This window comes from Coniosporium apollinis, assembly GCF_000281105.1.
Source record: "Coniosporium apollinis CBS 100218 chromosome Unknown supercont1.19, whole genome shotgun sequence".
NCBI classification, from domain to species: domain Eukaryota; kingdom Fungi; phylum Ascomycota; class Dothideomycetes; genus Coniosporium; species Coniosporium apollinis.
Genome location: NW_006913281.1, coordinates 456,824 through 481,979, shown reverse-complemented (window position 1 = coordinate 481,979; position 25,156 = coordinate 456,824). Strand labels below are relative to the sequence as shown.

The 25,156-nt window shown below is 55.3% G+C and overlaps 10 protein-coding genes across 10 annotated transcripts; 5 read left to right on the top strand and 5 right to left on the bottom strand.

Annotated features, from left to right (window-relative positions):
* Positions 1-150: 150 nt before the first annotated feature.
* On the top strand, positions 151-2,761 carry W97_04468 (uncharacterized protein; the record flags this gene model as incomplete). Its single annotated transcript, XM_007782358.1, has 4 exons — positions 151-510; positions 566-768; positions 828-1,161; positions 1,217-2,761. The coding sequence occupies 4 exons, from the start codon at positions 151-153 to the stop codon at positions 2,759-2,761; spliced, it is 2,442 nt and encodes an 813-aa protein (XP_007780548.1).
* A 456-nt stretch (positions 2,762-3,217) lies between these two features.
* W97_04467 (uncharacterized protein) lies at positions 3,218-4,327 on the bottom strand (the record flags this gene model as incomplete). The annotated part of the gene is made up of 3 exons (XM_007782357.1): positions 3,218-3,820; positions 3,888-4,123; positions 4,168-4,327. The coding sequence occupies 3 exons, from the start codon at positions 4,325-4,327 to the stop codon at positions 3,218-3,220; spliced, it is 999 nt and encodes a 332-aa protein (XP_007780547.1).
* Positions 4,328-7,036: 2,709 nt separating this feature from the next.
* On the bottom strand, positions 7,037-8,702 carry W97_04466 (CMGC/SRPK protein kinase; the record flags this gene model as incomplete). Its single annotated transcript, XM_007782356.1, has 5 exons — positions 7,037-7,224; positions 7,281-7,446; positions 7,503-7,801; positions 7,860-8,101; positions 8,455-8,702. 5 exons carry the CDS (start codon positions 8,700-8,702, stop codon positions 7,037-7,039), a joined length of 1,143 nt encoding a protein of 380 aa, XP_007780546.1.
* A 1,122-nt stretch (positions 8,703-9,824) lies between these two features.
* On the bottom strand, positions 9,825-10,553 carry W97_04465 (protein-L-isoaspartate O-methyltransferase; the record flags this gene model as incomplete). The annotated part of the gene is made up of 2 exons (XM_007782355.1): positions 9,825-10,394; positions 10,452-10,553. The coding sequence occupies 2 exons, from the start codon at positions 10,551-10,553 to the stop codon at positions 9,825-9,827; spliced, it is 672 nt and encodes a 223-aa protein (XP_007780545.1).
* A 407-nt stretch (positions 10,554-10,960) lies between these two features.
* On the top strand, positions 10,961-11,983 carry W97_04464 (uncharacterized protein; the record flags this gene model as incomplete). Its single annotated transcript, XM_007782354.1, has 3 exons — positions 10,961-11,215; positions 11,281-11,414; positions 11,491-11,983. The coding sequence occupies 3 exons, from the start codon at positions 10,961-10,963 to the stop codon at positions 11,981-11,983; spliced, it is 882 nt and encodes a 293-aa protein (XP_007780544.1).
* A 1,077-nt stretch (positions 11,984-13,060) lies between these two features.
* Positions 13,061-14,308, bottom strand: W97_04463 (uncharacterized protein; the record flags this gene model as incomplete). Its single annotated transcript, XM_007782353.1, has 2 exons — positions 13,061-14,193; positions 14,245-14,308. The coding sequence occupies 2 exons, from the start codon at positions 14,306-14,308 to the stop codon at positions 13,061-13,063; spliced, it is 1,197 nt and encodes a 398-aa protein (XP_007780543.1).
* A 2,244-nt stretch (positions 14,309-16,552) lies between these two features.
* W97_04462 (uncharacterized protein) lies at positions 16,553-18,289 on the bottom strand (the record flags this gene model as incomplete). The annotated part of the gene is made up of 7 exons (XM_007782352.1): positions 16,553-16,599; positions 16,661-16,679; positions 16,741-17,025; positions 17,079-17,494; positions 17,545-17,639; positions 17,696-18,188; positions 18,241-18,289. The coding sequence occupies 7 exons, from the start codon at positions 18,287-18,289 to the stop codon at positions 16,553-16,555; spliced, it is 1,404 nt and encodes a 467-aa protein (XP_007780542.1).
* A 259-nt stretch (positions 18,290-18,548) lies between these two features.
* Positions 18,549-20,632, top strand: W97_04461 (uncharacterized protein; the record flags this gene model as incomplete). The annotated part of the gene is made up of 4 exons (XM_007782351.1): positions 18,549-18,819; positions 18,874-18,941; positions 19,000-19,608; positions 19,664-20,632. 4 exons carry the CDS (start codon positions 18,549-18,551, stop codon positions 20,630-20,632), a joined length of 1,917 nt encoding a protein of 638 aa, XP_007780541.1.
* Positions 20,633-21,354: 722 nt separating this feature from the next.
* Positions 21,355-23,165, top strand: W97_04460 (uncharacterized protein; the record flags this gene model as incomplete). Its single annotated transcript, XM_007782350.1, has 2 exons — positions 21,355-21,882; positions 21,933-23,165. 2 exons carry the CDS (start codon positions 21,355-21,357, stop codon positions 23,163-23,165), a joined length of 1,761 nt encoding a protein of 586 aa, XP_007780540.1.
* A 537-nt stretch (positions 23,166-23,702) lies between these two features.
* W97_04459 (uncharacterized protein) lies at positions 23,703-24,773 on the top strand (the record flags this gene model as incomplete). The annotated part of the gene is made up of 2 exons (XM_007782349.1): positions 23,703-23,773; positions 23,855-24,773. 2 exons carry the CDS (start codon positions 23,703-23,705, stop codon positions 24,771-24,773), a joined length of 990 nt encoding a protein of 329 aa, XP_007780539.1.
* Between the last annotated feature and the right edge of the window lie 383 nt (positions 24,774-25,156).

Below are 25,156 nucleotides of genomic sequence, written 5' to 3'. Positions count from 1 at the left end.
CGATAGCAAGATTATTTACGGCGTAACGAAAAAGTCACTGCACTGCGCGCATCGCGGACATGACTCTAGTTAACGCGCAGGCGGCAACCACTCGCCGCAAACCCAGGCCCTCCCACCTCCAACGACACCTTCGATATCTGCCATGCCATAATGGACACTCCAACAGACTTCAAGACCCTTCAAGAGACCGTCCAAGCCGCCCTCATCTCGACCACCCGAACCGCGAACCAGATCTGCGCCGAAGACCTCGGATTCCACCGTTCGTTCGACCCCACCGTTGCGGCCGCGCTCGACAGGCAGAATGCGCGCCTTCTCGCGCTGGCGGAGCGCCTTCTCGGCAATGCGGCTTCGAGCTCGGAGGCTGTAGGTCCTAAGCTTCCTGATGCTGATGCCGTCGAGGGCAATTGGAGGGAGGTGGTTGATGTCGTCGACAGTTTGCTAGAGAGGGCCGATACGAGCTTGGATGAGTACACGGGCATGGTCAAGAGGCTGAGTCCTGGACGGCAAGAGGTGAGAGTTCTATGGGGGATAGTTGGGGGGGTGGTGCGTACTGATTGGGGTGCAGTCTCCGGTTCCGAGGGCGAGCGCTTCGAAGCCCTTCAGCGCGTTCACGAAGCTTGATATTGCCAAGCCGCAGGTCTTGTTCGAGAACGTGCCGTCCAACGATGAGACGCAGCCATGGAAACCTCTCCTTACAACGAAGCCGCATGCACGAATACCTTTGGACAAGAGCCTTCAGCTGGTCTCGGACAAGGAGGGCACAAAGCAGTGAGCATTTACTGCGTGCGACTGTATCGGAGATGGCTGCTGACTTCTCTCCCCCGAAGCTACGCGCACCCCTATCAACAGGAAATTGAAGCCTACCAGTTCCCCTCCTCTGTCTACACCAAGGCCGATCCTCTACCCTACCGACCCTTTGAGTCGACAACGGCAACGCTGGTCGACACGCCAGAAGCTCTGGCATCCATGCTTGCGGAGTTGAAGACAGCAAAGGAGATCGCCATCGACATTGAGCACCACGACCAGCGGACATACATCGGTTTGGTATCCCTCATGCAGATCAGTACACGAGACAAGGACTGGATAGTAGACACATTGAAGCCATGGCGGCGAAGGCTTGAGTGTCTGAACGAGGTGTTTGCGGATCCAAGTATCCTGAAGGTAAGTGCCCCAATGACACTTTATCAAAGGAACCCACCTGACGCTAAACCCGAAGGTTCTTCACGGTGCATACATGGATGTAATATGGCTACAAAGAGATCTCGGCCTGTACCTCGTCGGTTTGTTCGACACTCATTACGCAGCAAGATCGCTAGGCTACCCCGGCGGAAGCCTGGCATACCTTCTGCAACGGTTCATCAACTTCAGTGCGCAGAAGCAATACCAGATGGCCGACTGGCGATTGCGGCCTTTACCAAAAGAACTATTCGAATATGCTAGAGCTGATACCCATTTCCTTCTGTACATCTACGACAACATGCGGAACGAGCTAATCGAAAAGTCCAACTTCTCCAATCCTGACAGTGACCGCATAGGGCACGTGCTGCGGAAGTCCAAGGAAACAGCCCTGCAGACATACGAACATCCGTTCTACGATGCTGCTGAAGGACTGGGATCAATGGGCTGGTACAAGATGTTCAACAAGACTCCGGCGATGTTCTCGAAAGAACAGTTCTCCGTCTTCCGAGCTGTACATCGATGGCGAGACACCGTCGCCAGACAGGAAGACGAGAGCATCCATTACGTCCTCCCAAACCACGCTCTGTTCACCATAGCCCGAGCAATGCCAACCGACAAGCCAGCCCTCTTCAACGCCGTCCAGCCAACCCCCCAGCCTCTCCGCCTACGCGCTGACGAAGTCGTCTCCGTCGTCGCCAAAGCCAGAGCAGAAGGCGTAAACGGCCCAGAGATGGCAGATGTCCTCGCCGAAATCGAAGGCGCACACCCCCATAAGCCCGCCCCGGCGGCCGTAGCGCCCTACGTAGCCCGCGCCGCCGCCGCCAACTCAACTCCCCAACCTGCGCCTCAGATCAGCCAGCCCGTCAGGACGCAGACCTCGAGCTTCTGGGGCAAGCTCTGGAACGGCCTGTGGCAGCAGCAGCGCAGACCCCTGACCACGGACGTGCAGCTCGCCGTCCCGCTCCCGGCGCTCACGGCGCAGCTGTTTGCGGATCCGGCGGACGCTTCGACGCTCACTCAGCAGAAGGTGGCGGTTGATCCGGGCGCGAGGGCTGAGCATGCGTTTGTTAGGGCCGAGGAGCGGCCGTTGGAGAAGAGGGATGATGGGATTTTCGTCATCAAGCAGCTTGGCGGCGGCGCTGGCAGGAAGCGGAAGCTGAATGACCTGGCGTCAGAGAGAGTTGCTGAGTCCTCGGACTCGCCGGCTGGCCAGGCGGGCTTCGATGATCAGGACGATGAGATGGCGGTGCCGGATCTGGATGCTGTTGCTGCGGAGGAGAAAGCAAAGATGAGAGCCGAGAGGAAAGCTGCGAAGAGGTTGAAGAAGCAGCAGCAGCAAGTACGGGAAGGGGAGGAAGAAAACAACGGTTCTGTTGCGCCAAACGGCGACGGCGAGGATGTTGCCGAGCCGGTGCCCTTCGACTATGCCAACGCCCCGTCGGTGCTCAACAAGCCCAGGGAGAGGCAGAAGAAGGGACAAGAAAGGGGGTTCAATCCGTACAAGAAGGCCTTGGATGCGCCAAAGGGCCTTGGCAGGGCGCAGAAAGAGAGGGCCGGGAAGAGCGCAACGTTCAAGAAGTGAGGTCCTTGGTAGGATGCGGATAGTGAGTGGTTCTAGGATGGGGTATGGACATGATAAGACCATTGCATGGCGTTCAGAGAAGGCGACTTGAGCGCTTGCTAAGGGGGTTTAGTCTTGGAGTTTCTTGCTGCATGAAGATATATGGCTAGATGCGGTGCCTCTGGACCTCTGCGCTGGGAGAGGATATTCGAGATTAGAACTCCAAGCTACCGCTTGTCTTCAGCCGGGAGCTGGCTATCGAGCAAACGTCTACTCGTCCCAACACCGTGACGCCAGCCGCCATGCTAACAATGCAACAATGCAGCTTCGGTTTCGGTTTCCCTGAATCAGGGCTCATTCTCCGCAGGCTAGCTCAGGATTGAGAGCGCCTGAGGCACCTCCTCCGCCTCACTTGTGTCCGCGCATGCGTCAGGCTGCTTCATATATCCTGTTTCCTGCAGCCACATCTCCGATCGATCACACTCCGCCCATCGCTTCCTCCGCCCTCCACACCCTTCCCACCTCTCCTCTACCGCCCAACCCCCTCTCCAAGCCCTCCCTGATCCCCTCCCAGCTGACCCCCTGATACCGCCGCCCACTCATGTTCCTAGTAGCCTCCCACGCCTCGTCAACCCTGCCTACCGCTATCCACCGCGCAACAACCGCATCACGAGCGCCATGTAAACTCCGCCCTTTGCCCTCAATCAGGAAGGCCTCGAACCAAGCCTCCTCTTCCGGCGAGAAGGGCAGGTTGAGGAGCTCGATAGCCGCATCCGCGCGCTTTAAGGAGGGGATATGCACCAGCGCTGTCTCAATGAGGCCCTCGAATAGCATGTGTCGCGTGGGATCGGGGTGTTGGCGGGAAAAGAAAAATGCGTCCGTGATGGAGCTGTGGGTTAAATGGTTGAAGAAGGAACGAAGGAGCGCTTCGGTGTTGAGAGGGGCGGAGACAGCGTAGTAGTATGCGAGGGGGAGGTCGGCGTCGGGGGTCGAGGGGCCGCAGTGCTTGAGGAGGGTGCTGAGGATCTCGGAGGGGAAGGTTGGGGTCAAGAGCGGGGAGGTCAGCAGAGTCGTTGCTGTCTGTTTAGGGTCCTCGTGCGTAAGTATCGAGGGTCAGCAACGTGGAAGCAGCGCATGGAAAGCGTACGCGGAATTGCAGCCGGTCGAGCGCCCAGAGGCCGTCTATCGCCAGCCGGTATTTCTCGGGCAGGTGGCAGTCTTTTGCCAAGGCGTCGGCGGGCTCGGTCGGTTCGGGGCTCTTGCAGTCTTTGAGAATGTAGAAGAGGAGGGACTGCTTGTGGTGTTCGGCTGTTTGGCTGGAGACGATTTGGTGGTGGAGGTCGCGGAGATCGGAGTTGGTATGCGGCGGGTAGAGGTTGGAAGCTGGCTAAGTGTCAGAATTGAGCGTAGACGCAATGGTTAAGGACACTGTGCACATTTGACATTAAGACGATCTAGCAGCCGGTCGAAGAAGAGCTTGTTGTCCAGAGCCCGCCGATTCCGGAGAATGCCATTGTATGTGCTCTGGCTGTATGTGCAGTCCGGATTGAAGTCGAAGAGTTGATTGAAGTCGTTGATGTCAAGCATGGCGATGTCTGGTTCTTCGAAATTCACGGTAGGCGATTTGCGTGGAAATGTTCATATCATGTCTCTGGAGAGTCGGTGGAGCTTGGGAGCTTGACGCGTTGTTCGCGTTTACCCGCTCGCAGTCACGTGGTCGAATCAATGGGCGAAGCAGGTCTGGCAAGGTGCTATATTTCCTCTGTCGGGCGTTCTATCACAAGAGAATTGTTCCACAATCTGAGATTCTTCTCATACTTATCTCTCGAACAGTCCCCTCACAACAATCTAATACAGTGCGGCGATTGGCTGAAACCCTCGTAGCGGCCGACGAGGAGACTCCGTGTTCATTCAGTAAATTTGCTGGAGAAAGCCATGGAGAGTAGATTGTGGCTGACTGCAAGGGACGAATGTAGTGAGACACCTGCTCGTCATCATCTGCTCCTTTTGTCTTTCCTCAAATTTGCCCATCCAATGCCTCCAATCTCTCCTGGATTGGCAGATGCGTACTGCAAAAAGCAGAGTACAGCCAGTCCAGCTCTAACCATCCGCATTCATGGACATGCATCCATGCGAGTGCTGTCGCGAGCTATGAACCCTGACCCATCGCTACAATAAAAACATTAGCTTCTCGCTCCATGCGCCGCGGGATAGCAGAAGTGATGGGGGTAAGAAGGAGCCGAGGAGCTACAGTAAGCTAACAGAAGACGAAAAGCGGAGGGACGGTGAGGGGATTTAGCCCTTGCATAGCTTCAGAGCGAATGAACATTGGTAGCATTCTGTAAACGAACAGACCGAAGGCAGATGAAAACAGTATCAGCCCCTGTAGGTCGTGACGAAAGTACCAATGGCCAAGCTCGTGAGCAATGATTGCTTTAGTGAGATCAGATGACTTCAAGTCGTCAGTGTTGGAAGCGTCCATTTCTCGCTCCTTCTCGGAAAGTTCTGCCGATTGTAGCAGTGTGTCCGATAAAACCACGGCGGTTGACCAGAACCCACCAGAGAAGTATGCAGTCATATGGCTAGTTTGTAAAGAGAATTGCTGCACGTATACGTTGGGCTTCTGCCGGAGGGGCTTGCTTACTGGGAGTAAGGGGTCGAGTTGGTTGCTGAGCCGCTCGTCTAGGGAAGAGTTGATACTACTAAGGCGTCGCTGGATAAAGTGACTGCTTAGGAGCAGCGGTAGTGCGATAACGTAGATGTCGAAGAGAGGCTTTAAGGAAGGTTTAATGCTGCTGGAGGTAGGTGAATTTGGCCGGATAGCTTTGAGAGACTTCCACGAGTTTGGCCGAATAGAATTGAGCGATTGCCACAGGCTTTCGAGCATCACCTTGATGGCTGGGACGGCGGGGGCGCAAGCTGCTACCGTCACAAGTATTTTCTTAAGCTGGTCCTTCATCCGCACCGAGAGAGTTGCCTTGTTGAAGCAAAATTTCTGTTCGATCGAGAACACGTGAAAGTAGTCGACTGGTAGTGAGACGAGATACTTTGCCGTTGAGATACCCGTAATGATGAGTATAGTTCGGCCAATATCTCCAGTGACATATCTGGGGCTACGTCGCGCTATTCAGCCCCAGATACGGGTCTGGCCGCTCTGGCGTACCACCCACAAAGCCCCCAAGACAACCACCAGCCCGAGGCATTGCCAAACAAAGCTGCCACGCAGCCTCTTGCGTCCGTATACTTGGCTTTTGAGATATTTAGACTGGGTAAGGAAGAACTTGAGCGGGGCTGAAGGCGAAGTGCGTTTAGGTACACGGTATTGAAATTTGACGTTATTGGATGTAGGCGGAAAGGGAGCCTAGGGAGGAAGGAGCAAGTGCATAGAACGCGCAAAAGAGAGACGGCATTCAGGTAAGAGAAGGCATTAAGAGAAATCTGGCGGCATGGAAGTGTGATGCCGTCTGGAAAGAGATACGTTGGCCTGGACTTGGAGGGATCATGATATTCGACGCTCTAGGCATCAGTCGTGAAGGGCATGAGATATTGAATACACTTAACTGGGTAATCCGCAGATGGCTTTTTGTGTTACAAACATTAAATGCGGCAGTTAGCAGACATGGTAGACAGCTTCCAGAACAGCGGCGGAATACCCAGCTGCAGACCGCCATCGAACACGCGAAGAAAGCTGTACTACCGTACCGCTGGCATACTGACCTAACACTATAGTGTTGCGGTTCACAATCGCAGATACACAAGTCGACGACCAGGAGAGCAAGTTCGCGAACACTATTGGTGCGATTACGTGACAGTGGGACCGCTCAGTCTCAGGTCAGAATGGCAACGTTAGAATCCTTCAATACGGAGGTGACTACACTAAACATACGACCCGAAAGGCTTCCAGTAGTAGGCGCCATCAGTGCAAGGACACGGCAGCGACCACAACAGCACCACCAAGACTTTTGAGCACATCTCCTTCGTCCTTACTGCTCGCACGATTGACACCAGCTTCGCCGGCCCTTTTAGCCTGCAGTAGAGTCTACGGGCCGCCCCCTGGTTCGCTGTATCCTGTCTTCTACAACGCGCCTTGAGCCTTCCTAGCTTCTTCTCGGGACAGTGATTCGGATGGTGACATTTCTCCCATTTAGAGGCAATGTCTAGCGGTATTGGTTGGATCTTTTCCGAGATCCTTCAGCTCGATTGTGGCTTCCCGACCACCAGTAGATCGTTCTCCGACAGTCTAAAGTCCTGCCTACGTGATTTTCCGGCTGCGGCGTCTTATTGCAACGAGCCCCCTCAATCAATCTTGTCGTTTAACCACGGGTCGTCGAGAAGCTCTTTCGCTGTCTTCCTGTGCTCTGGTGCCCACTGCAGCATGGACCTTATGAACTTCAGAAACAGCTCTTTTCTTCTCCCTTCGAGGTTTTCTTCCAACTGCTCCAGGCTGATCGGAGCCGGGATGGGCATATCTGCCCGCCAACTCCCTAAAACCCTGACGTTATCTCCCGATATACTTGTTGCAATCGAGTGAGGCACTTACCATCGTCATTGAAGAACTCCGGGCTTCTTTCGCCACGTTTGACAAAATCTGTAGGCGGCGGCCCTAGCAAGGCAATTATTTCTGCGAGATGAGCGCGAGTCGAGTAGCCTTTACCGTCAGGATCTTGTCCAGAGAACAGCGTCCTCCCTTCGAACAAGTCCCAGCTCTAAATAGAGTAAGCCCTCTTTTCACTTTTTCGGAGCGTCACGGTGCATAACGTACCAGAACACCAACATTCCAAATGTCGATACTGTAACTCCATCTCATTTTCAACATGACTTCCGGCGCCCTGTACACATCCGGCCCAGCGTTCCGCGTGTTCTCGGCGTCTCCCCGTTCTGCGGACCCGAAATCGCAAAGAACAGGTTCGCCCCCAGGGGGCCATCCGAAGAGGCGTGTGGCATACACTACGGTGCCTTCAACCTGCTTACGAGGTGACGGATGTGCTAGCTCCTGGTCGACAAAGTTGCTAAGTACGGTCCTGTCGTCAATCTCCAACAAGACGTTGGTGGCGCTGATGTCTAGTGATGTTCACAATGAGTGCGGCCCTACAACACTACTACACGCTAAGAACCATACCTGTATGAACAACCTTCCTGTCTGTGTGAAGGTAATCAAGTGCCTCAAACAGACGATAGAGGGTAGCTCTGAGTAGCTCCTCTGTAAACCTATCGCGGTAGGGGTTCCGGGCGAGCATGTCTCTTAAGCTGCCCCAAAGCGGTGTGTGGACAAGGCAGCGGTGATCACCTCCAGGTCTGGGTATCGTGAAAGAATTCAACGCCGTTCTAACAAAGCGCTTGCCAATGTGGGATGAGGAGCCCCTGCTGAGATGTTCATACATGGCAATTTCTCCATCATTCTAATGATCACGTGTGAAAACTTTGAGAGCGACATGCCGATGGGCGCTGTGAAGACGTTAGTGAGCAATCATGATGCACTACTTGGGACTTTGCTGTTGCACTCAAATCTTCTTGATCCGGTGCAGCGTATATCAGTGCCTCGAAATGTTGTGACATCTGGCCCAAAGCTACGGGGCTAGGTTTGCGATGCTCAGATGCAGACAGTAACGAAGTGAAAGGGTCTATATAGAAATGTAATACTACACCCATCTAACGCAGATCGGAGTCGCGACTGAAATGAAAAGTATCAAGGTCCAAAGAATATGGCGACTTACTCCAAGTCACGCGCTAACCAGACCGTCGACGAGACTCCGAACCCAAGCTTGCCAACAACCTGATATCTTGAAGCAAACACATCTCCTATGACAACAGGGTAGTACTTCCCTGTTGCGTAGTCCTCAAAGGCTTCCTCTTCCAGTTTCTGAGCGGCACCGACAACCTCATAGTTGGTGTTCTGGAAACGAATCGGCGGAGACGGAGCTCTCCTAGCGTACTTCCTCGCCCAACGCAGAATGGCCGCCATGGCGTTGAGTAGTGGAAACGACCTTCAGCACGAAATCTCAGAGGCTCAGAGATAACTATAGCGAGGGAGAGAAGAAAAGTGACGAGTAATATCTGGTATTCGAAGCAAACATGATGGGATTCGCGTGCGCTGAGCTGTATATTCTTAGCCTCAGTCACGTGCTGTTCAATTCCGAGGATGTCAGATTTACTCCACAGGGAGGAGTCTGAAACGCAAACATTCATACTCGAGAGCATGGACCTCATTAAGACCTGTCATCCATATCCCTCAGGGGATGGACTCTTTGACGCGTTTTGGCGGACGCTCATAGCCGGAAGACCCGGTAGAGAGGGATTCGAATTGATAGAAATTCCATCGGGGCCATCCGAGTATGGCGATGTCTTTGGCCTCCTCTTGAATAAGATTCACAGATCAGATCCTTCAATGCTCGATCAAACCTTCACGAAGCGGCGTCTCGAATTGGACAATCTTCACCGACGGCGGCCTGCGAAGCTCTTCCGCGATATTCAAAGTTCGTTTGATACCGTCACTCAGAATCGTCGATTCTGCACGACAAAGATGGGCTACATAGGCCTTGTTCCTAGGTTTGCTAAGGAAGGTGACCGCATTTGCATTTTGTTAGGTCACCACGTTCCATTTGTGGTCCGTAAAGGCTCTGATGGAAGGTACTAACTCGTCCGGGGGTGTTACGCGCACGGCATTATGAAAGGCGAGGTGTTGAAGCTATCATGTGTTCCTACAGAAGAGACTTTCCTAGTATAACAGGCTAGAACTGCGCTTCCAAGCACGCTGTCACTGCGCCTGGGGGTGGCGCTGAACAGGTGTGTTCCTTAACTCTTCTTGTAAAAACTTACAACGGGTTCTGACGGGCCTGAAGTGTTCTGCTGGATGGAGCTCACCGACCGCTTACAGTTTCTCGGCTGATACGTGCTCAAATCGTCTTGGGCCAGTCAAGGAAGTGGAGATCAAGTAATGAAACCTGAACCCCGACCAGAATCAGTCGCCTGCAAGTTACAAATTAGGCCCTATGGTATCATACTATACTCCAGTCGTCCCGCGTTCCGTCATTTCTCATTCCCAGGTAGCAGAACCCCCAGTTCCATTCTCCAACCCCTGACAGTCTCAACTCTCCGGCGCATCCGTCAGCGGCACATACTGCACCCCATACAACTTCTTCCTCTCCAGACTTCCATCCTCTTTCTTATCAATAACATAAATATGCTGCATCCACCCTTCCTCAACCGGTACAAACAACCTCCCCGGCGCCTTCAACTGATCCGTCAGCGCAACATGATGTTCCGCGGCCGCGGCGCCCACATGAATCGCATCATACGGCGCGCCCTCCGGCCAGCCCTTTCGCCCATCTGCCTTGATGAACTTCACCGTGCCGCTCTCCAGCAACTCTCTCCCCTCCTTGCTCTTCGCCATGTTCCGCGCCGCTAGGTCCACGAGCGGCTGGATGTGGTCCACCCCTATGACGGTGCCGCCAGGCTTGACGAGCTCGGCAAGGACGTGCGTCAGATAGCCGCTGCCGGAGCCGATATCGAGGACCTTTGAGCCTGGCTTCAAGAAGGGGAGGAGGGATTCGCAAGCTGAGGCGTGCATGTGGGGTGCGCTGATAGTCGCCGAGTACCCGATGCGCTGCGGGCTATCTTCGTAAGGCAGAGCGGGGGAGTAGTGCGCGCGGTCGACCTGGAGCATCGCTCAGCCTGTTACGGTTTCATTGCGAGGTTGGTATGGAGAACGCACGCTTAGCATAGCATTCTTCACGCGGGGGTCGGTTATGAGCCCGTTGGCGGCGAGGTTGTTGACGAGGGCCGCGTTGCTCGAGCCGGAGCTGCGCCAGGCCATCCTGGTGATATCGCGGGTGGGTGAGGGCGCGCTTCGGAAGAAGCTGCGGATAATGGTGGTGAGGCCCAGGATGAGGGCTGTAAGGAGGACGGCTCGAGTGAGGAGTTTGGTGAACGTAATGGTGAAGCGTATTGAGGTTCTGAAGCTATTCTTGGGCGCTGAAGTCTGCTGTAAGCTGAAGAAGAGGCGGAGAGTGAGAACCTCCTCGCATTACTACATTGCTCGTGTATGAAGGTGGATCGACGTCAGAATTTCAGGGTCCAGAATCTGGGGTTCGCGATGCCGCTTTGGGGAAACCGAAGATAATCAGCATCAACACCGCTCTATCGCAGAATCATCTGCGCCGTCGTCCGCTTCAAAGCCTTACCACTCCAATTCCCGTTGGAAGCATCCATTGAACTCCTGCCATGGACGCATCCCTATCCCCTACCGCCTTCTTCTCCCCCTCAAAAGCCAAGCAGCAGCGCGCCCAAGCCCAAGACTGGGCCCACGTGGAAGCATGGCTCTTCAACAAATACCGCGGCCGGAGTATACCGCCTTTCGAACGCAATGAAGCCACGCTCAGTGCATTGCTAGCTTTGGCCGCGGCCAACGAGCGGGCTGATGAGGAGACGGAGCTCTTGCGGAAGGTGCAGGAGGAAGCGCTGAAGGAGCTTGATGAGGTGAGTGGCATCTGGGATAGGGACTTGGGATGCATTGGGAGGCTGGCACGCTAACAAGAGGCAAGACAGAGACAGCAGAGGGCGATGCCGAGATCCTGCGAGCCGTGAGCGCGAATCTTACGCCGGAAGGCAGCCAAAGCCTCGACGCGCTCGCCGGTCTCACCGTCGCACTCGACGCTCCCAGCCCTAACCCCGAGACGTACCTACAACCCCCGATCCTCCACCTCCCGCAGACTAGACGAAGACCACCCTAGCTAACACAGCCCTTCTCCCAGCCTCGCCCATACCCTCATTGACATTCACACAACCTCCCACCGCCTCTCCCGACACCTAACCGACCTCTCCACCACTTCCGCCTACCTCGAGGCCGAGCACACCAGCCTCCTCGCCCAACTCGACCTCCTAACCACCTGCCCCGCCTTCACAGCCCCACCCGCGCTACCGCGCGAGACGGCCGCTTGGACGCGCCAGACGAAGCAGCTCCGCGCCAAGGTGCGCGAGTACGAGGACAGGCTTACGAACCTGCCGTCTGCGGCCGCTGGGGCTGATGGGCTGTCATCCGCGTCGATGCAGAGGATAGCGGAGATGGAGGAAGAGGTTCTTGGCGCGAGGGAGCGCGTGCTGGAGTTGGAGGCGAGGGTTAGAGCTTTTGAGGGACTGCCGCAGGATAGGGAAAAAGCTAGAGGGGCAGTCAGGGAGAAGGAGAGGGAGTTGGAAGAGCTGAAGAAGAGGAGGGATGGGTTGTTTGAGGGGCTGGTGGGTGGATGAAGTTTGGGTTGGTGGGATTATGTTTCGTTGACGGGATGGATTGATTGAGTTCATTGCAGTGATTAAGGGTGAGGGTGGCGGATGCTGTGGTCTGATGATGTGTGCGAGGGCACGACGAAGTGTGGATGTGGAGGATGCTGGCACGGACATTGCCCGCAGATGGGACCCCTTCCTCTTTACGGCATTGACAGCTTGGAAAGGAGGGACTCATGAACGCTTAAGAGCAACCGTCCGAGTATCGGAGAGAGAAGGATGAATGCTGTGTCGGCGATCTTACAACCCGCGGCGCAGGCGGTACGGTACATGTCGAGGGAAAGTCGCCACTTCACACACTGGCTAGTGTAAGATCCCGTGGCTGGATCCGACCTGGTGGACTAAGGAGGGCCATATGAAATAGGGAACCTTTGATTCGTTGATGTATTAAGTCCGTTAGATTCGTGGTTCAGGTACCGGTTCGGATGTCCGCCGCGGTTCCCCACACACTGGATCCCAGTTCATGGAAATGGATATGTCATGGAACGAACAGCCATATGAGACGTGCAACGCCCCAGGTGTTTGCTACATTATCGCTTTCGAAGTCCACAAAGAAATGTGCGGTGGCTGCAGTTCCGTAACCCAGCGCCCACCACCTCCTCTGATCTCACACTCAACGTACGTCGCACCAAGAGGCAGCAAAATGGTCATAATCATCAGTCCTTCAATTCGAGTATCTACAACTCAGAGCGCGAAGAAACCATCACCTCGACCTCCCACCCATGAATCTTCCGCAAATGGAGCAGCACCGTCCGCAAATACAGCCAGAAAGAACAAATCAGCCCACATGATCGACATCCAGTCTTGGCTTGCAGACACTACCGACATGGCGGTCCCTTAGTCCGTATATCCGGAAATTTTCCCATTTCCGTTGTCCAGATGCTGTTTTTGAGGGCTGATAGTCCCGCAGCCACGCGAATGCGCCGACCCCAGGCCGATCCTTATGTGCAACGCAGTATATGAAGCAAGCAAAGAGCAAGAGCGACACCGAACTCGAGCCGGACATCGAGTGAAAGAGCACAAGCAGCGGAGCGAGACAGCCGTCTACTGGATCATACCCCAGAACTTCTCCGCGCCGAACGAGCCCGCGAAGTCCTTCTTCCAGCCATCGTTGAAGGCAGAGAAAAAGATGACGTTGCTCGAGAACTTGGACCTGATCGAGTCGATCGCAGCCATGTGCTGCGCGACGCCTGGGACAGCCTTGCTGTTCGCGCTGCCCTGCGACGGCCAGCCGGTCTCGGTAATGACGGTGCGCTTGCCGCCGCAGGCCTGGGAGACCTTCTGCGCCATGCCGAGGACGAAGTCGCCGGCCTGCGAGGCCTCGGTGTTCGGGTCGAAGAAGGCGTGGCAGTTAGCGGCCGCGTAGTCGGAGGCGCCGCAGAGCTCTGGGTTAGCCATGATAGCGTTGAAGGTGTCGACGGTGACGACGGGGCCGCCGTAGCCGGCAGATCGGAGCTTGGTGCGGGCGGCGTTCACGGCGGCGACGACTGCGCCGGGGGCAGCGGCGCCCTTGTTCACGAGCTCGTTGCCGACGCTGATGGTGTCGATCTTGTTCCAGTCGCCGGCGATGGCGTCGATGATGATCTGAGCCTCCTTGTCGACCTGGGCAATGTCCCAGATGCCGAGGAAGAGCTTGACGCCGGATGGCTTAGGCGCGCGGAGCAGCTTCGGGATCTGGTCACAGTCGGTGCCGTAGACGCGGATCACGTTGTAACCCTTCATCTGGGTCACGTCGCGGCTGACCTGGTCTTGGGTCTTGCAGTTGCCGTCGTCCGCGTACGGAGCATAGCTGATACCAAAGCCACCGAGCTCCTGACCGGAGGAAGCAGCAGTGGATGGAGCGGGAGCTGGGGCCGCAGCTGCTTCGGGAGCTGGCGCCGGGGCAGGGGCCGTCTCCGCTGGAGGGGCTACAGGTGCCGGAGCGCTGGATGCTGGAACTGGAGCAGCTTCAGAGGATCTGGGCACCTCGGCGGCAATGACAGGAGCGTTGGAAGATGCCGCCTCAGGAACAGAAGCAGGAGCGGCGGGAGCTTCAGTGGGAGCGGGAACGTCGGCGTAGGAAGTGGCGAAGGGGACGCCGTCCTGATCGACATAGACAATTACGTTCGGCACGGTTGCCGTGACGATGACGGTCTCGTGGACGACCTCACGCTTCGCATGTTGGTGGTGGTGACGCCCTGTGGACTTCAGTCAGGATTGCTGTCAAGCAAGTGCGACGGACTTCTTACCATGGGGTTGAGCAGCGGCGAGAGCCGAGAGGGATAGAGCAGCGTAGAGGATGCTGTTCTTCATGATGACTGCGCTTGAAGTTGATTCTGTGGAACGTTCAAGGCACGACTTGCATCAAAGTAGGTAATGAGGGCACAATGACTGCAATACCGGGCCAGCGGCGTCAGCACAGTGAGCAAGAGTAAATTGAGTGGCTTGTTTCGTTCAAGACAGTGAAGGTACAGAGCCAGTGAGTGCGCCAATGCAAGAGATTTGGTGTTTCACGGCTGACGAAGGCATTGACGCTCGAGATCTCCAGACAAAGACAGGGAAGAGACGTACGAGACCGAGCTCCGAGTAGATCAAGGTCTTGACGACAAAGACAGGTGGACTAAACAAAGGCGGACGGCTGCTTTGGAATGCGGGGGGTGGAGGAGCTGGACGACTCGTGCGCGCGATCTCCCCTTTCTGGCGATAAAGGAATGGAAGTGACGAAAGACGTCTGGCGGAGTTTGGTGCGAAGTGAGGGTTGGTTGGCTGGTTTCAGAAGGAATGTAAGGCACTGCAGCTATCCAGAAGCGCAGTTAAGGTTGCTGAATAGGCAATGCTGGGAAAGAGTGTTGGGCGTTTGCGAAACAGAAGAAGGAGCGACGGGGGATGCTTGTGCTTATGAGGGCAGACACGATGCGGTGCTGATGGCGCCTCCGTCAACGTTAGCCATGCGCGCTGTCGACAAGCGAAATTGCGGTTTCGTCCGGGTGTGCCTGGCAACGCAAACGCCGTTGGCTGCGCTGCTCCGGGTTCCTGCAGCACATCAGGGATCGTCCACTCGTTCGCATCTTGGCAGCTGCACGTAAAACGGCTGGATAAAACTGGGCACTGTGTCAAGGGGGGGTCGAGAGTAGCAGATTCAGTTCAGTTGAAGGGAACGAGAAGTGTTGTTTAACGTATGCAGCACCAACAGAACATGCGCGCTCGTCTTGCGCAAACTGAACGGTGCCCAGCCTCCAGATGATGACTTACCTAATACGCTGCCCAGGTGACCGCCCGCCAACCGGGCTGAAACCCCTGTCTGAAGCCGCATCCAGCGCCATCAAGCCATCTATGTAAACAGCCACCAACTCTAATTTCTGTTGACATGACATGCAGTGACATGCTGGATTTCTGGTAGCTTAGCTGAGCCCGAACGCTTTGGCAGTCAAATCTGCCAGAGACAGAGGGAACCGTGGTTCAAGGGCGGGATGCTGGCGATCACTCTTATGGCTTGGAGAAGCTATTGTTTCCCCAACCATGGGACTACACGTAGAAATGTCAAATAGAAGCAGGCCGACCGTGGACGGCCGTAGAAGGACTGCCTTCAGGGCGTTTACCAGTGTGCAGATGATGCGCACCACGCGCATTTGCCGTGTCGCAGTAAAAGTCATGAGAACAATGACTGACAAGACACTGTGAAAGGCAAGCGGCGAAGATGGCACAGTAAAGATCTTTAGGATGCTAAAGAGAGCGGCAAAAACTTTGCAGTATATTAATTGCAAAGCCTGATTGTTGGAGTTGGAGTGGGACGCCTTACAGAACTCATTTCTTGCCTTTTACCAGAAGTGACCTTGAAGCGCCCGCAAAACTCCGTTCTCTCAATCTTTGGAACACCACGGGTTCAACCCACAACAATGTCTTATTGTTTTGCCTTTTTTTTTTAACCTCAACACAGCCTGAATCTGCTGTTAGATACACCAACCGTAAGTTTGAATTTTTTGGGAGCATCGTGGAAGCTACGACGGTCGGTTTTTGCATCTTGGAACGACGACAATGCCGCGCGCTCGCCAAATTAAACCGTCCGCCGCAAACCTGTTCATTGCGACTCGTATTACTGGATTTTACACACATGCATCATCGCGTAAAGCGCCACGATCAGAGTGTAAAATGAATACACCTGACTGCATGGATCATCTGTTTACCCTGCGAGTGTATCTTACGTTTCCTAATCCCGCCCATAAAGCCATTTGAGAGCCTGAGTGTCGACATATCATTTTGAAAGAACGCGCTATCCTACATTGACGTTCCAGGAGATCCGAATCCAGGCGCCATCAACCTCCGAATCACCGGCCTACGCGAGTTCCTCTCTCTACAGCGAGTTTGGATGAATTACTGATGGATTCAGAGTTGTTAACTACGGCCACTTGAAGGGCGCGCTCCACGTCAATTAGCGGCCAGCGGCTAGCGGCTTTCTTCAATTGCGCATGGATCCAGAGGCGGGACTAGGTAGGGTCCCCCGAGCGCTCTTGCGCGATGTGGTCGGTGCCTTGTGCACAAGCAAAGCAATACTGCTTCCTACTTGCACCTCTTCTCGACTATGTTTGGTCCGTGCTCGTCGTACTCTATTCTAGCGTGTCAGAAAGATATGATTATGCATTACTCGGGGGCTTGACTGCACGTTACCTTTCTTCGATACCCACATCTGGCACATGTCAGTCGAGGCTCGCACCAAGCATGCTTGAATTCCACAATATGACACTTACTTGATGAAAGCTACCTAAGCTGCCCAGAATGCTGCCTCCAATCCAGCTGGCGAACTTGCGCTCAACTGTCTGGCCCGGCGCGTAGATCCTGACTCTCGGTCCTGGATACATCGCTTGAAGCTCCGCAGTTAGTCGTTCGCTCAACCCGACGAGCAGCGACGAGCCGCCCGTAAGAACAATGTTGCTGAGCATGACTGGATGGATGTCCACATCGAGCGCGCTGAGCGATGCTTGTATGAGCGCGGGTAGCGTCTGACTGAGCGACGGTGTGGGATGTTCACTGTCCTGTGAAGATGTTAACGAGACAAGCACCGCATTGGTAGGGTGGAAGAGCGCACCGAAAGCGCAGCCTTTGCATCAAACAAGCCTTCGGTACATCTAAACCTCTCAACGCCATAGACCTGGTTCCAGCCGTCCGGCATCTCGAACGTCCTTCCAGGCATTTGCCTAGCTTTGTCCTCGTTGCTGATCCCGTTCTGGTCGTGGCTGGTGAGTCTTCCTGGACCACCCCACACTTGCACGACAGATTCTTTGAACTCGGTTAGGACTCGCTCTTCCTCCAATCTTCGGAAGGAGGCTGTGGGAGGCGTGTCAAACTTCTTGTAGGTCGCGTTGGACGGAGCGCCGGCGTCAACGGGCGATTTTGAGGCGACCATGTAATGTGGGATGAGAGGTGCGGGCGGAGAAGTAGAGGCGAGCATAAGGCGGATTTGGTTAGAGATGAAATTGCCCGCCAGGGGTGATTTCTGGATCCCTTCGTGTACTTGTCAGCAGTGACTCCAACTCCTATACGTGATATCCTACCTTTCTTTAGTACCAGGCCTTCAGAAACAGGCGTAACAGATGTGGCCGATGCACCAATGTCCACAACAAGCGCTGAGTGCCTCCCGGACGCGAACCTATGTCCGAAAATCAGTACCCCCGGCGAATTATGCTCTCCATGTCTCGCACCTACGCCGCCAAAACGCCCGTCCTGGCCAGGTAGAATGCGGGCGTGCCCCAATCCTCCATGGCCACCTCGATGCACTTTTCCCTGTACTTGACCGTGCTCCAGCCTGGCTCCGACATGAGCAGCGGACTATCCGCGAGCGGCTTCTCCTGCTCTTCCACGTCGTCTATGCCCATCTCTACATCTTCGTCCTTCATGTCGTTCAGTCCGTTGGTAGCTGGGCTCCTCTGCTTCTCGCCCGTGAGCCTGCTCGTGATGCTATATTCCCATAGCTTTGCTGCGGTGTCCCAGTCTTGGACGATACCGTCTGTCTCGGACATAGGATTGCGGATCTCCATGTTGGGCACGTAAGAGTTGTGGATCGTGTTGTCGCCGAAGAGTAGCTTGCCATCGGTGGAGCCGTAGAAGGTGGGGACGATGGATTTGGGGACATCTTCGCCAGCGAGACCGGCGCGAACAGTGGAGTAGCCTGGATCGAGGACTATTGCTGATACCTCATCTGGATTTCAATTAGAGAGATGCGCGGCAGTGTTGTGAGTTCGTTGCCATACCGCCGGCATACTCATTCTGCTGAGGCGCGGTAAACGCCGATTGAGCCATTGCGACAGTATGTATGTTATTTGTGTCGTCCCATGCGATTTGTTCGTGGTTGCGCAACGGTGGTCGGTGGTGCGCTTTCGAGAAGACGCGACTTTCTGCCGCGCAGCGTGAACCTTGCCTGAAGCAGCTCACGTGCTCACCACCAACATCTGTCCATCCAGAAGTCGCCTAGGTGGTGGACAGAACACCATCTCAGCATTCAGTGCTCTAACCCGCTCGTTCGTGGAGCCTGCAACGGTATCGTGCACCCAAGGACAACATGATTCTATCCAACCTTCGGCAGCTGTACTCGCTTGACACGCTTGACACTCGCTTTACTGTATCCTCGAAGACGCCCCCTAAGCAGGCACTAAGTGAGCCACAAATAGACCCCACAAGACCACCACCGGCCCAGGACGATCAGCTTCCTCTCAAAAGAGCTGAAGGAGCGCAGCCGTCAAAATGGCGCACACCGGAGTTTTACTTCTACTATTTGGTCTTCATTACAGCGGTCCCCATGATGTTCAAAGTTGTGTATGATGTATCAGAATGTCAGTGATGCCCTGGTGGACGAGCTGTACATAAGCGTTGACAGGGCGTTGCAGCATCACATCCTAACTACCCCAAATTTTCACACCTACTATCAGATGGTTGGATCCCTGGCCGCAAAGTTGTATGTTGAACTTCCAAACTCAGCCTTTTACCTTGGGAGGAGCTGATTTTGGCCTTAGGACAACTCAGACCATCAATATGCGTCCTTCCGAGATAACCTGCCCTATATGTTCCTTCTTCTTGCCATTCACCCTGTTCTGCGGAGACTCTACGACTACCTCTGCAGGGCGGACTCTTACACGCAAGTCCACCCGTTAGCTGGCTCCAATGGCCGACTCACGCATGGCTTATCAACGCAGGCGGCCGCGGACGCACGTCTAGAGCAGCGCGTTTCTTTCGACGTTTACTTTGCTGTTGTTTTCCTGGCCGCCTTGCACGGCTTCTCCGCCTTCAAAGTCTTGTTGATTCTGTATGTGAATTACAAGATAGCCACTGCACTGCCAAGGGAGTATGTCCCCGGCGCTACTTGGGGCTTCAACATCGGGATCTTGTTTGCGAATGAGCTTTGTCGCGGATACCCCTTCGCAGGGCTGGCGTCTTTCCTGCTGCCATCGCCAACGGCATCTCCTGAGAGGACATCTTATAGCAACTGGGGCATGTGGCTTGACAGCTATGGAGGCCTTATACCAAGATGGGAGGTACTTTTCAACATCACCGTCCTCCGCTTGATCAGCTTCAATCTCGACTACTACTGGAGCCTTAATCAGCGTGGGGGAAGCCCGGTCGAGGTGCGTCAAGCCGTGTATCCTGTTATTTCACTCGCATAATACTAACGCGCCCAAGAAGAAGCAACTTGATCCCTCAAACCTCCCCGAGCGCGATCGCATCTCAACCCCTGCAAAACCTGGAGATTACTCTTTTCGTAACTACTTCGCATATGTCACGTACTCCCCGCTGTATCTCGCGGGTCCGATTCTTACCTTCAACGACTACATCTCACAACTTCGCTACCGCGCTCCCAGCATCACCACGCGACGGACTATCCTGTACGGTGTGCGCTTTCTCATCTGCCTCCTGACCATGGAGCTGGTCATCCACTACATCTACGCCGTCGCCATATCCAAAGCACAGCCGGCATGGGAGGTATACACCCCCTTCCAGCTTAGCATGCTCGGCTACTTCAACCTCAATCACATCTGGCTCAAGCTCCTCCTTCCCTGGCGCTTCTTCCGGCTGTGGGCGCTGCTCGACGGCATCGATCCTCCAGAGAACATGGTCCGCTGCATGAGCGACAATTACTCCGCTCTGGCCTTCTGGCGCGGCTGGCATCGCAGCTTCAACCGCTGGATCGTCCGGTACATATACATTCCGCTAGGCGGCAGCGGCGCCACTGGCCTTTGGGGCAAAGCAAGGGCGATCCTTAACTTCCTGGCTGTTTTCACCTTCGTTGCCCTTTGGCATGACATCCAGCTTCGGCTGCTGATGTGGGGTTGGCTGATCACCCTCTTTGTGTTGCCCGAAGTGCTGGCTACCCTGGCGTTCCCACGCAAGAAGTGGAGGGACAGACTGACTGCTTACCGAGTATTGTGCGGTATTGGTGCTGTGGGCCCTATCCTGATGATGATGGCGGCGAACCTTGTGGGTTTCGCTGTCGGCTTGGATGGACTTGAGGGCCTGGTGAAGGGGATTGTGGGGAGTTATTCGGGGCTAGTATTTCTGGCGGCTGCGTGCTCGGCGCTGTTTGTTGGCGTGCAGGTGATGTTTGAGGTTAGGGAGGAAGAGCTTAGGCATGGGATCAGGATGAAGTGTTAGAGTAGGGCTGTTAAGGCGCATCAGCACCGTGAGTTGACGGTTCGTTCGACTATTTCTTGACTAGCAGCGTGGTCAAAGTCTGTATAAATGTGACCTCTCCGAGTGCGGAGACTAGTGAGCGGTCGCCTTGCTTGCCTATGCAACAATGCTGATACGCCCTGTTGTAGAATCTATCTTACTAGCTTGCGCCCTTCGAGGAGTAAATATCTTTTCCTCCTCGCCGTCTGCAGAGATTGTCTCCACATAAGTCTTCACGTATCGTCTGACCCGCCGGTATCTTATAGCTTGAGATCAAGTTCGCTCTGCTTCATTGTTTGCGAGATCGTATTACATAGATTCTCAAGATAGTCGGTAGGCGTGCTCGAGTTTTGCGGAGGTTGCCGATGGTCTCCAAGGCTCCGAGGCACAACCCCGCCGTGCTGCTATCGTGCTGTGATCAACTCTACGACAGACTCATATTTACAGCGAGTAAGTGTAACCCGCTCCACCAGGCGTTACCTCCTCCCAAAATGCAGCACAAACCGTAGAACTCATGGCTGCCACTCGACAACAACAACACAAGCTGCACAATGCGCTCGCCGCTTGCACAGCTCCCACTGCTCGTAGTTCTGCCATCCGGCGATATAGGACGACAGCAGAGTCTCACAGCACCCGCTACTTGGGGACCAGATTAGGAGATACACAGCTAATATGCCATAGACTGAGCACCTTAGCAGACCGTCATGCCCGCAATGCTCGACGACCCGGCCGGGCCGGCCATATACAGAGTCTCCGGCGAGCCGCCTTATCCCACTCCCAACTCTCCGCTACCTACAGAGATAGTCCCTCGAACGGTCACCCTTCGAGACCGAGTAACGACCGCGACACTGATGCCTTTCTCAGCGGTGAACCAGGTCCCCGTATCTCTTCTATCGTACCTCTGTGACCAGCTAAACCGGGAGATTGAAAAGGGAGATACATACCCGATGGTGAATCCCATGCCTCTGGAATCTTTTGGTCCGTATTGGTTCCAGAACTTCGGCGCTGTGATGCTATTGGGTAATCTTCATGACACCTCTGACGTGTGGAAAATGGAGAGCGAGGGAAGGGATTGGGAAAAGGACTGTTTGGGAAGCTTCTATATCAAGCCGAATTACCCTGGCAGGTCGAGCCATGTCTGCAACGGAGGCTTTCTGGTCACGGATGCGGCACGTAACAGGGGTGTAGGGAGGCTCATGGGCGAAGGGTACCTAGAATGGGCGCCCAAGCTGGTCAGTCCTTGCCTGCACAACCACCGGCTACGCTAAGCTCACCTACATAGGGCTATACATACTCTGTCTTCAACCTCGTCTACGAGACCAACGTGGCATCCTGCCGCATCTGGGACGCCCTAGGCTTTAAGCGCATCGGCCGCGTCAAGGACTGCGGAAACCTCCGCTCCTACCCAGATCAACTCGTAGACGCAATCATCTACGGCCGCGATCTCGGAACCGAAAACGACGACTACCTGTCCGAGGAGCGGTTCGACAAGATCCGCTTCTACCTCAAGCACAGCAAGTACCCCTCTGGGGCCGACCGAGCTGAGAAGAGTCGCTTGCGGAGCGCGGCCACGCACTACAAACTCATACCAGCTACGGGCGACGAGCCGGAGAAATTGATGCTAAAGGGCAAGGAGGTTATTGCGGAACCGCAGAAACAGTACGAAATCGCTAGGGACGTACACATCCAGCAGCATGGCGGAATCAACAAGACGACAGCTACGATCGCTGAAAAGTACCACTGGGTCCGGATCAAAGAGACAGTGAGCCAGGTCATTAGGGACTGTCCGGACTGCAAAGAGATGGCAAAGAACCCCTCAGGCCGTTCGGAAGGCTCAACATTCCCGCGACGCTCGAATGGCTCGCCCGAGAATCGGGAGGATGTCAGGGAAGCTAATCAACCGATCGGTATGGTGGCCGAAGGCTCGTCGAGCGTTCGCGCGCCTTCCCCTTCACGGGTCTCACCATCATCCGGTATGCAACTGCATCACGAGGCGCAACAACACCAAGCGATGCCCATGGCAAGCATGCACGGATTCCCTGACTACAGCATGCCTGTGGATCCTCGCATCATGGATAGCATGAACTCCGGCTTCTCATCCTACGATCCTTCCAGCCACCAACAGCTCGCCAACTTCCCGCAGCACGGTGAGCATGCAGACCAGACCGCGCCGGCGCAGTCGCATGCACTATCTGGCGCGTTTCCTGGCGCCCAGCATCCGCAGATGCAAACAAATGTGATACATCAGCTCGATAGCAACGCCGCCTATATGATGCCGCCGTCATTCGCGCCGCAGCAATTCGGGCCGCAAAATCACACTTTACAGCCGGAGTACAAGGATGGACCTTCAGCTTCAGATGCATCGTCAGCCGTGAACATGGGACCGCAGGCTGTGCTGCAGTACCACAACACGGACGCAGATGATCTGGCTCGGCAACTCATGAATGCTGGTTATGGCGGGAAGGCGGGGCAAGGTGAGTATGGTGGGGCGAGTGGGTATGGGGGTGCTGGATGAAGCATATCGCTACCATTTGGCTCATGTAGGTAAGCAAGACTTAAAATTACCTGGTGGAGGCCCGAGTAGCCTGGGATTTGATGGCTACATGCTATGTAGGCACTTTCATTAGCGATATGGAGCGTGGCTTGCTGTTGAAGGGTTGCACACTTCGGATGACCAAAGCTGCTGGTACAAAGTACCATATTCAGGAACCCCCTTCTCAGAATTGTATACATAAATGACGCCGGATGTGGCTTGACGGCAACAAGCGAGCGTGGGGCTAGCGCGAACGCCAAGAGAGCTCCCTGCGTCAGTGGACCAACGTCAGCGGTGACAGCTCCCTCTTTCTTGCCAACTACAACAACACAAACACGGACACTTCTTCAATTGCAGCAGCGCTCGCCTCTACAGCCAACAACTTGTAGAACCGCGCCTCGTTTGACTCTACGTCTTCTACCCTTCCTGCGCCCTTGGCTCAGCGACTGCAAACAACTCAGCCAGACAGAGCTCCCCTTCCTCGGCCATTTTTCAACCTCACAGACCAGCACCCGCAACATGTCGAACGCACCGACTCTGATCGACCTCCCCCCTCCCCCATCTGACCCCGTCACACCCTCCGACATCCCGTGAGTTACCAGTCCTAACCCCCACCCCCCACCTTCACAGCCGTCGAGCACCCCAAATCCAGTACTGACACCCCTTCCCAGCGGCACCCCCAACTCAACCACAACCTCCATGTCCGAGCTCTCCACCGTCGCCATCAAAGACGGCCACCGCGGGCACCTGCACCACCACCACCACCACCCTCAACCCCTCGACGCGGAGCGCGCCGATCGAATCTCGCGCCTCGCGGGCCTCGAGCGCGTCTCGACAACGCGCACGCCCTCCGGCCTCGCCAACGCAGCCACCAGCTCCGGCAGCTACAGCGGCCCGGGCCAGCAGAACCCCAACAACCCCGCCTCCGGCGCCGGCTTCTTCGACACCACAAACCCGCAGCTCCTCTACCACCGCGAACGCAGCACCGTTGGCTCTGCGTCCGCGACGGGGAGTGTGGGTGGTCGCACGACGTGGGCGAGTGGTAGCGATGTGTATGATCCGGATAAGATGAGCGAGGACCAGGACGCCGAGGTCGAGACGAGCAGTGTCGGCGGCATGAGCGATGAGGCGGGCAGTCTTGTCGCGTTTGGAGAGGGGGCGCGCACGCCTGCGAGGCAGTTGAGTGGGCTGCAGAGTCCTGCTGTGGGCGGTGGGCCGAAGGTGGCGATGAATACGCAGGGGACGAGCGCGAGTGCTATGTTGAGCGCGAGCGCGGTGCCGAGCTACCTTAGGGATAGGGAGAGGGAGAGGGAGCAGACGGTACTCATGCAGATGACGCCGGCCGCGGACCCCCAGGCCCAGGACGCTCGCATGATCGACGGCATGACGTACGACTCTGGCGTTGTGGATACGGCGAATCGCACTCCGCTGCCCGCCTATGCCTCCGGCGCGACAGATACGGCCGAACGCAACATGCGCGAGAGGGCCGAAGGAGGAGATGGAGTGGCAGATGGGCGAATGGGGTTTCCGGACGAGGGGGCGAATGGGGGGAGGGGCATGGGGAAGCTCAACTTTGCGGGTAAGCGCTAAGACTAGGCGTGTGGATGAACGGGCTTTGTGATGGGATTAGGCGCCTGGGTTGCTTTACACTGAGATGTCCATGGGCGAGGCTCAGAGATGCGTTGCTATGGAAAGAGATTCTGTGGGAATGGAGGCTGCGAATGGATCACCGTGGCAGTGGTATGGCCTAACGATTGAGCTTGTTTGTACGCATATGGATACGCGTATGGTAGCTGGAAAGGTTGCGTCTGCGGAGTCTGTGCGGAGTTTCAGAAAATCTCCATAGGTAGTCGACAATGATTGCCTCTTCGCACGTGCCATGACTCCGATATCTTGATGGAATCACAGATGTGTGGGATGGTGCTCAATTTGTCGAAATCTTTGACTGTTCTCGCGAAAAAGCCGTTCGAACA